Below are 9,386 nucleotides of genomic sequence, written 5' to 3' on the forward strand. Positions count from 1 at the left end.
CCACCACAGGGCCCAACCCCCATCCACCCAGTGTCTGAACATTATGGCCACCAACTATCTGGAGGTTCCGTCATATTATCCCCGCATGGAAAATGGGTTGCTTCATTTGCTCCAGATGGCGATGTTATTGTTAGGGATGTGTCCAACTGGGTAGGTTAATGATTTTGCTATTTAGTTTGATAAATTATAATGTTAAAATAAATTGTCTTAATTATCAGCCATACATAGAATATTGAAAATATCCAATCAAAAATAATCACCCACAAAGTAACATACATGGCAACTCGTAAGCTGGCATAAGGTGTATAAACACCCCCTTGTATAACGACTGTCATTTTTCTGGCCACGCAAGGATACAGTAAGTTACACATATAGTTTAAGCATACTCATATCATAAGGGGCGTATGTGTCCTTGGCAAGATAATTAACAGCAATTGCTCCAACCCAGCGGTCACTAATGGGTTGTAGCACACTGGGTGTTGGGGTAATGAGCCTAATGCTGATATTTTATTGTACTTAAACAAATAACCTACAAAATCTATTTACAAGAAAACTTATTTTACATTTTTTTTTACAAAATTTATTTACAAGAAAAACTTATTTTACAATTTTTTTTTACAAAATTTATTTACAAAAAAAACTTATTTTACAATTTTTTTTTACAAAATTTATTTACAAAAACTTGTTTTACAAATAATTTAACTTGCAAAAAAAAGAATTTCTCTGCACTTAAACTTACTAACCCACAATATCCCACCCACCCAACCAACAGGATAGCATCACAAGGTTCCAACCACACTCCTACATACACGGTGGGGTAAAAACTTTGACGTTTTCACCGGATGCTTCTCACTTCATATCTGTTGGATATTCCGATCAGGCTTGTATGTGCTACCAATGGAAGTAAGTCCAATATATTTAAGTTTAAATGCAGTGTAGGTTTCTGGGGTTGGTTTCTGGGCTTGGAAGTAAGTTTAACTGAATATTCTATAGCACCTATGCTCTAGTAATAACAAATACATATGTATATCCCGGTAAAACCAGATTCTTTTCTCACAGTTTTAAATGTTTAAATGCAGTGTAGGTTTCCAGGCTTGGTAGTATTGCAGTACAGTGTGAATTAGGTTGACTATCTATGTAGTCCTAGAAAAGTTTGAAAAAAAAATTAAAAAACGATAATAAAAGTAAAGTTGAAAAATATTTAGTTTTAAATGCATTAAGTTTATGTTTCCGAACGGGAATGTACTACTGTACAATGTGCTGAAGACTGACTATATATACTAGATACCCTTAAGTCCCATCCTTACCGCAGTTTAACAAGTAAAACCAATCTGCTGATAATGTAATGTTGTAAACCTGAGGTGGCAAATACCCAATGGTGTCACAGAAAGTGTCACTAACTGGTTCAACCGAATATTCTATGTGACCAATGGTAATAACAGATAGAAATATCCCGTTTAAAACCATTTTTTTCCTTCCCATAGTTTCACAAGTAAAGGCCAATCTGCTGGCAACAATGCTGTTGAATACGCGCGTGTATTGAACATGAGGTTACGAAGTGTAATGGACGTGGAAGGTGACGTGTTGGCTGCCATGGAGGAATGGTCGCCATCTACAAGTGAGTGTTTCTATTTCTGCTACCGGGCATAATGTAAATAATCTCAGAGAATAAAACATCAGAAATACAATACGTTTTTTATACCAGATGAGCCGGTAAATGACTTCTGTTTCTAAGTTTACATGCTATTGTGATTATTGAGTGTCTATAAACTGCCTCAGTGGGGTCTAGATGGCAGCACCCTGGGTGTTGGGGTAATAGACCTACATCCCAGGTCTCAGGTGCGCCTCACTGAAGACCTCACTCTTATAGAATAGAATCTCTATTATTGAGTGTCTATAAACTGCCTTAGTGGAGTCTAGATGGTAGCACCCTGGGTGTTAGAGTAATATACCTACATCCCAGGTCTCAGGTGTGCCTCACTGAAGACCTAACCCTTATAGAATAGAATCTCTATTATTAAGTGTCTATAAACTGCCTCAGTGGGGTCTAGATGGTAGCACCTGGGATGTTGGGGTAATAGACATACATATAAACTGAATTGTTGTTTATTATAGAAATTGCAACTCCTGACCAAGAAGAACAAGACGTTAGTGATGTCACAAGACGTAAGTGTTATCTTTGTGATTATTTATCAACACAAATAAGCGTACTGTGTCATAATAACATTTTTCGCATCAGTCTTAATATAAACATTATATCTCATGTGCGACTTTCATTTCATTTATATTTTGGATTTAAAAATAAAACCATTTATTGTCAAAATGTCAAAACTTTTTAATTCCGGTGCCAAAACAAATTTTCTGGTCAGTTTTAATATAAACTTAACATCCACTATGGAAAATATTTCATCTTAATTGTTTCAGAAGTTAAAAAAACATGAAATCCTATGTGGAAAAAATGACCTCGTTTAACAAGTATCAGTTTAAAAACTAAAACCTTCACAAGTTTTTTTGTTTCCAGCCAAGTCTGGTGCTCGTAGTGAAGTGACAATGACCCCAACCCCGACCCCACAGTCCGATGCGACGTGGCTCGATGCACGGACGTTGCTTGCTGTCAAAGAAGAGAATGCTAAATATGACGAGGTGAAGAGAGACCTCAGGAAGAACATCAAAGAATTAAGAAAAACGGTAAAACTGTGATTTTATAAATGCAAATAGCTTGCTTCTCGCATGGCGGGCAATGACAGTCGTTATAACACTGGTGTTCCGTTTCACACAGCTTGTGCCTGCTTACAAGTTACCAAGCATGTATTTTTGTTGGCAATGAACATGCTATGATCCAGTCTGCAGAGTATGGTAGGTGCATGCGCAAGTTTTTTACAAAGACTTGGTGATGCACGCCATAATTTGACCAAACACGCCAATTAATTAAACATAATCAAACCCTGTATTAAATAGGTAGGATTTCTTAAGGTGGCCTGAAAATATATTGCATCAAACTGCATGCCAATTTTTAATGACAGCGCACAAAAATAACCGTCTTGCACGCTTGAGGTTTTGTCACGAACTGCCATATTCTGCAGACTGGGTTATAAACACTCTATTAACACCCTCTTTCCTCTTAGATCCTCGGGATGATGGAAAACAATAATTCTCTCCCCGATTTGGAGCAACTTCGTCACGATGAATATAACCTCGATACGGATGAGCAGTCCAAGATGCAAGAACAACAGGATCAAAGGGTTCAGGAGGTTGGTTCTTGATGATTATATTGTGTGTTAGGGTGATTGGACAACTTTGGTCTAAATCCCAGGTCCCATGGCATGCCTCACTGTAGGACCTCACTCATATAGAATAGAATGTGCATATACAATGTTGGGGTAATGGACCAACTCTGCTCTAAACCCCACCAATATTCTGTGCTATTGGCGTCAAGTTTTAGTATTATATTAACGCTTCCAGGAAAACTTGTAGTGTTTGATATTTTGTAAAAAAAGATTTTCCTTTGTTAATAATGATCATTGTTTAGATTCGCGAGGAAATTGAATTTGAAAATTTGGCTCAGCGTTACTTGGCGTATTTGATCACCAAGCAATGCTGGGATGATATGGTTACGAAGGGTAAGTTAGGATTGAAGCTATTGCAGTGTGTGGATAAGCAGACATGTCTTTTGGTTGGTTTGGTCGTTAATATCCTCGTGGGTGGGAACTTGAGTGACTTATCCATGGTTGCCACTCCCATGCCCATAGTGGAGTTGCTAAAGTTATTGCAGTGTGTGGATAAGCAGGCATGACTTTTGGTTGGTTTGGTCATTTATATTCTCATGGGTGGGAACTTGAGTGACTTATCCATGGTTGCCACTCCCATGCTCACAGCTAAGCTAATTACATTTTTATTCCAGGTCGATCATTGAAAGGATTCACTTCCAGTTGTTCGGTCACCAACTACCCAACCACCAGTGTTTCCAGTGAAGAAAATGCAATCCTAAATAAAGTGTCAAGGATGAGAAAGATCGAAATGGCGCTCAACACTGTAAGTAGATATTGGAACTAGTGAAGAATCCACCGGTCCGTTACAGACTAGGCTGGTGGAAAGTGTTAGAGGTTGGTGGTTAGGGGTTAATAGTTAGGGTTTGGCAGGTAACCTATGAAGCGGATTTACTAGCACTGTAGTTGTAGTTTGTACCACCAACCAAAAGAACAACGTAGGGAGAGAATGCTTTACTAGCATTGTATTAAATATGAATTTGTAACATTATACACCATGATGTGTGGTGTAGAAGAACTCTGTACTATATTCTAACTGTGGTATTAATGGCCAACTTGCACCCTAAACCACATGGCATTCTACCTTAGAACCTTACTCATACGAATTTCCAATTCCATTATTCTAATAAAACAATTTTGGAAGAAACATCGCTGCCTCCCAACACTCGGTAGTTTTGTCGATGTTGAAGTAAAACAAACGGGATTGCGCAATACCGAATTTCTGACCTAGTTTTTTGCCACAATATAAAAATTCACGATGCAAACATCTTCTCCCAAAATCCAGGTCCAAAAGTCGATCGTGGAGACGGGAACGAAACAAGGAGGCGACGAAGATGAAGAGGAAGAGAAAGTTGGTCTGTCTCTTCATGGGAGTTTGGGACCTAACTACTCAGGAGGGAACGAGATGTTTTACTCACAGTTTGATCTTCACACAAGAGAAGAAAAGATCACACAGATTATTTTGGTCAAGGTTGGTTGTAATTCATAAATGTTGTGTTTGTTCTATATGGGTGAGGTCCTTTGTAGGATACCTGGGATTTAGGACAGATGACCTATTTTCCCAACACTTGGGATTTAGGGCAAAATTGGTGCATAACCCCAACACCCATGCCGCTTATTTATGTAGTTCATGGGATTAGTATGACCAGTGTGACTGTCCTGATCCAAGTCTTGCCACAGTGCCTTGGAACTTATAAGTGTTGCTGGTGTTATGGTCACTGTATATGTCAGTAATGTAAGGACAAGTGAACGAATCTATAGAAACACCATCCCGGGGTATTTGCTCAAATTTGGCCCATTAGCCAAAAATTGGAAGATATGGGTCCCAGGCTGGTCGTTGCTACCGCTATGGGTGTGTCCTCTTCAGCAAGACATTGTCATTTAGCATTGTTTTCTCCAACCCAGGGGTCACCAATAAGTTACCCAAGTTCTCAGCCATGATTATTACAGTAGTTAGTGTTGTTCTAATAAACTCCTCGCAACCCCAGGATGCAATCCGAAGAATCAAGTCTTCCTTTAATGAAGCGTTCACGAACATTTTCCGTAACAAAGAACAAGAGATCACAAGAACAATGGAACGTAATGTGAGGATAAGGGAAATAATGAAGGTGAGGTTCATGTGATGTCATGATGATGTCAAAGATTTTGCTGATGTCATAACGATTTTTGTGATGTCATGATGGTTTTGATGATGTCATAACGATTTTGGTGATGTCATGATGGTTTTGATGATGTCATAACGTTTTTGGTGATGTCATGATGATTTTGGTGATGTCATGATGGTTTTGGTGATGTCATATTGTTTTTGGTGATGTCATGATGATTTTGATGATGTCATGATAGTTTTAATGATGTCATATATTGATAAATAATGTGGATTGATGTTATATACTAAACATTTGTTTTACTATACTTTAACTGCTTAGTCACAATTATGTAATTAATATTGTTTGCTGACTCATAATGGTGTTTGTAGGAACTCGATTTAGACGCCGACTCGGTGAAAGATCCACAAATGGACGTTGATGAAAAACCTGAGAAAGTTTTCATTGTTACCGATGATGAGGTTAGTGATGTCATAGTAGTGATGTCATAAAGGTGCGAACCATACATTGCAGCTCCATACCTCAAATGTATAAATTACTTTAGTTTGAAGGTTTTGTTAAAGCCCACTTTTCCTCTTTCTTCTCATTTCCTCCACTCCAGGTCACGGTTGAACGAGTCCTCAGTAAAGAGCAGCAGAAGGAGAAGGAGGAGCAGGAGCGTGTGGAGCAGGAGAGGAAGGAAGCGGCGAAGCAAGACAACAAACGTGAACGTGCGTTAACGGACATGATGGGAGGGGTGTTGGAGGTCAAGAAGGAAGATGCTCTTAAACAGGTAAACTATGGGGTTGTTTTCTAAAGTGGTAGAGCATAGTGTAGATGGGGGTGTAGGGGCATATGTAGGGTGCTACCATCTAGACCCCACCAAGGCAGTTTATAGACACTCAATAATAGACATTCTATAAGGGTGAGGTTTTCAGTAAGGCGCACCTGAGACCTAGGATGTAGGTATATTACCTCAACACCCAGAGTACTACCATCTAGACCCCACTAAGGCAGTTTATAGACACTTAGTTATTACCCGATACCCAGAGTGATATAGCTAACTCCGCACCAAGGGTGTATTTCCATCCCATCAATTCACCTCCCATAACCCATGTTTAACCCAGGATATTCCAACCCCCGACTTTATGGATGAGAAGTTAGAGAAAGACTGGACTGACGAGGAAAAGAAAAAGGCAAAAGAACATCAGAAGAAACTAAAAGGTTAGAAACCTAATCTATGTTATATGGGAATTTAAGTCTTAAACCAATATGCTATAATTTGTGGGTAATGGGCCAACTTGCAATTACCTTTGCCATGTACTATTGCATTACTGAGTGTCACCCCATGCGCCAAACCTGGGGTGGCAGAGTGGGCAGGACAACTGAGTTATTGCGCTTCATGGATCAGTGAACAAAATGTAGCGTTATCATTTCGCAGTGTTAAAATACAGTTACACTCATAGTTGTCAAACATAGGAAACTTCATTGGTTAATGTGGTGAATGCAATATACTTTGGCTCTGCTTTTTTATATAGACACCTAACAGCAGGGTAAAATCTGGGATGACATTGTTACAATACAGTTACACTCATAGTTGTCAAACATAGCGAACCTCATTGATTAATGTGGTGAATGCAATATATTTTGGCTCTGCTTGTTTGTATAGACACCTAACAGCAGATACCAACCGTGTTTTGGGGTAACATATCACCCAGCCCCCCCTAACATTACGCCTATGCAGACTTGCAAGAAGAAAGAGAAAAATATCGAAAAAACCTCGAGAATGAATTAAAGAAACTCCAGCAGAATAATCTGGATGCGATCACCAACTACGATGAATCACTTCAACAGTTGTTTAACAGGCAAGTTGGATCCAGAGTAATAATAATGGTGTTAACTATCTTCTATAGTATAATGGTTAGCACAGGGATCTAGAAATTAAGTCAAAGTTCTCCAATTGCCCCAGATTAGAGGATACTAGGTTCAAGGCTCAATGCTGCCACAAGCTTTTTCCTGGGCACACTAATGGCTATCGCCTCAGTAGATAAAATTGTGACGTATCTAAATTGGTATAAACAAATAAAATATGGTTGTAAGTTGTCAGCAAAACAGCTCCCTGTGTACAACCCCAGGTTTGGCACCAGTGTTTAATATTCTTTTTTTTCCCCCCCTCCAGGAAAGTAAAAACAGAGATGGTCGTAAACCAGGAGGAACTTAAGATCCTCCGGATGACGCAAGCCATCATGGTGGCTGATGAACTCGCAACTCATGAAGATCAACTTAACAAACTATTAGAGCTCAAGAACAAGTTTAAGGTGGATATTGTTCCTGTAGGAGCTTTTATGAGGCGTGATAGTACACCTCTTGCCTGAATACCAGTTCCTACGGCAAGCAACGCTGTAGGACCTCACCCATATAGAGCAGAATTAAATATGGAACTCTACATTAATATAAAATCGTTCATTAATCAGTCAGTTCTAAAAATGTCTTCAAAAACCTTAAAACTGCTTAGGAAATGTAGGTTCATTTATTTTAAATATTAGTTCTTGTAAAGTAACCTTGACCTTCAAATAGGCGAGTTCATCATCTAGATTGGAAGATATTCAGATGCTGGTGAAAGATTACGAAGAAATCAACGACAGCACGATCGCTGAGGATAAAATGTTGGATCGAGCGTTTAAACGAGATTTCTCTGACGTCCCTCTTTCTATTAGTGATCAACTGTATAAGTTGTTCAAGAGAAGACCGAGGTATTGTGGGTATTGTGTTTAAGATGTATTACTCCATAATATACATTTTATTTGTTCGAATAATATTTAATTTAAATTCAATTCATCCCATACAATAAACTTTTCCACTTGATTCACAGTACACATTCTATTCAACCAATGGGCATTCTATTAAAGTCATAATACCTATTGTTAGGTATTGAATGGCATTGTTATGCCATTGTTACCTATAGTTTATAATTGTTATGCTATTGCCTTTACCCCACATTTCTTCCAATTACATCTTAATTAGTTTAAATTAAACTCAACAAGTTAATTTATACTGTGTTGTAGATTTAGCAGCCTTTCACTTTTACTCAAGTAGTTTTTAGCCACTGTATTTTATAACAACTGTGGTTTTGTTGCTAATTTATTTCTCATCAGTCTTTAACCTGATCTTTGTTACTGTAAAGAAAAAGAATTATGTTCTGTATCCATGTATTACTTTTTACATTATATGCTATTATCATACACAGTATACCTAATGCTACCAATATACTGTATGCTACATTTTATATGTTACCATTATTCCAGACAGCAGAAGCCACGCACGTTAGCCGAGCGATCAAACAGTCTCGACCCCTACGGTGTTTCGGACTTTTCGGCCGAAGTAACAATATTTTCAACACAAGATGGCCTTGCTGAGCTCGACAGTGAGGTTAATATTCCTGAAGGGGTGGATAGCGCCCTCTGGGAGCGATTGTGTAATGCAAGGTAACTGTATTTTAAAACTACTTTAGTTTAGACAGTGGCAATCATAGATAAGTCACTCAAGTTCCCACCCACCAGGATATAAATGACCAAACCAACCGAAAGTCATGTCAGCTTATCCACACCCTGCAATAGCTTCAGCAACTCGACTGTGGGCACGTTAGTCAATAAAAGTATAGCAAAGCAACCCCAAACTTGTGCCCAACTACCTTAACCCTTTGTTCAAATATTTCCAGGCGTAACAAAGTTGAAAGTGAATCGAACGTTAAACAAAGCGTAACCACGCTTGCGGATATGATGAAGTATTTACATCATCGCCAAAACGAGGATGAAGTTCTGGAACATTCTATTGATGATGTCATAAAGCAACAAACCAAGTATGATGATGTCATAATAGGTTTTATTATATAAACAATGTAAAGTGTTTTTCTGTTAAAACTTGTGAGCATGAAGTGTATAACTACACCATGTGTGTCTGGTGTATAAGAAGACACCCATGTTATAACTCAACAGTGAACATGAGGTGTATGAATACACTATGTGTGTCTGGTGTA

General features: G+C 38.5%; 1 protein-coding gene across 1 annotated transcript in view; it reads left to right on the plus strand.

Annotated features, from left to right (window-relative positions):
* The window catches only part of LOC100179786 (cilia- and flagella-associated protein 43), a 24,423-nt gene that overhangs the window by 11,575 nt on the left and 3,462 nt on the right, over positions 1 to 9,386 (plus strand). Inside the window, exons 14-31 of the mRNA XM_018815997.2 lie at positions 10 to 150; positions 773 to 903; positions 1,485 to 1,618; positions 2,116 to 2,166; positions 2,522 to 2,688; positions 3,126 to 3,251; positions 3,530 to 3,620; positions 3,902 to 4,032; positions 4,552 to 4,737; positions 5,255 to 5,374; positions 5,743 to 5,832; positions 5,973 to 6,143; positions 6,478 to 6,574; positions 7,095 to 7,215; positions 7,530 to 7,668; positions 7,928 to 8,103; positions 8,656 to 8,835; positions 9,069 to 9,209. Of these exons, the coding sequence (XP_018671542.1) occupies positions 10 to 150; positions 773 to 903; positions 1,485 to 1,618; positions 2,116 to 2,166; positions 2,522 to 2,688; positions 3,126 to 3,251; positions 3,530 to 3,620; positions 3,902 to 4,032; positions 4,552 to 4,737; positions 5,255 to 5,374; positions 5,743 to 5,832; positions 5,973 to 6,143; positions 6,478 to 6,574; positions 7,095 to 7,215; positions 7,530 to 7,668; positions 7,928 to 8,103; positions 8,656 to 8,835; positions 9,069 to 9,209 (2,393 nt within the window). The remainder of the gene's footprint in view (positions 1 to 9; positions 151 to 772; positions 904 to 1,484; positions 1,619 to 2,115; positions 2,167 to 2,521; positions 2,689 to 3,125; positions 3,252 to 3,529; positions 3,621 to 3,901; positions 4,033 to 4,551; positions 4,738 to 5,254; positions 5,375 to 5,742; positions 5,833 to 5,972; positions 6,144 to 6,477; positions 6,575 to 7,094; positions 7,216 to 7,529; positions 7,669 to 7,927; positions 8,104 to 8,655; positions 8,836 to 9,068; positions 9,210 to 9,386) is intronic.

Source organism: Ciona intestinalis, unplaced genomic scaffold (genome assembly GCF_000224145.3).
Source record: "Ciona intestinalis unplaced genomic scaffold, KH HT000124.2, whole genome shotgun sequence".
In the NCBI taxonomy this organism is placed as follows: Eukaryota; Metazoa; Chordata; class Ascidiacea; order Phlebobranchia; family Cionidae; genus Ciona; species Ciona intestinalis.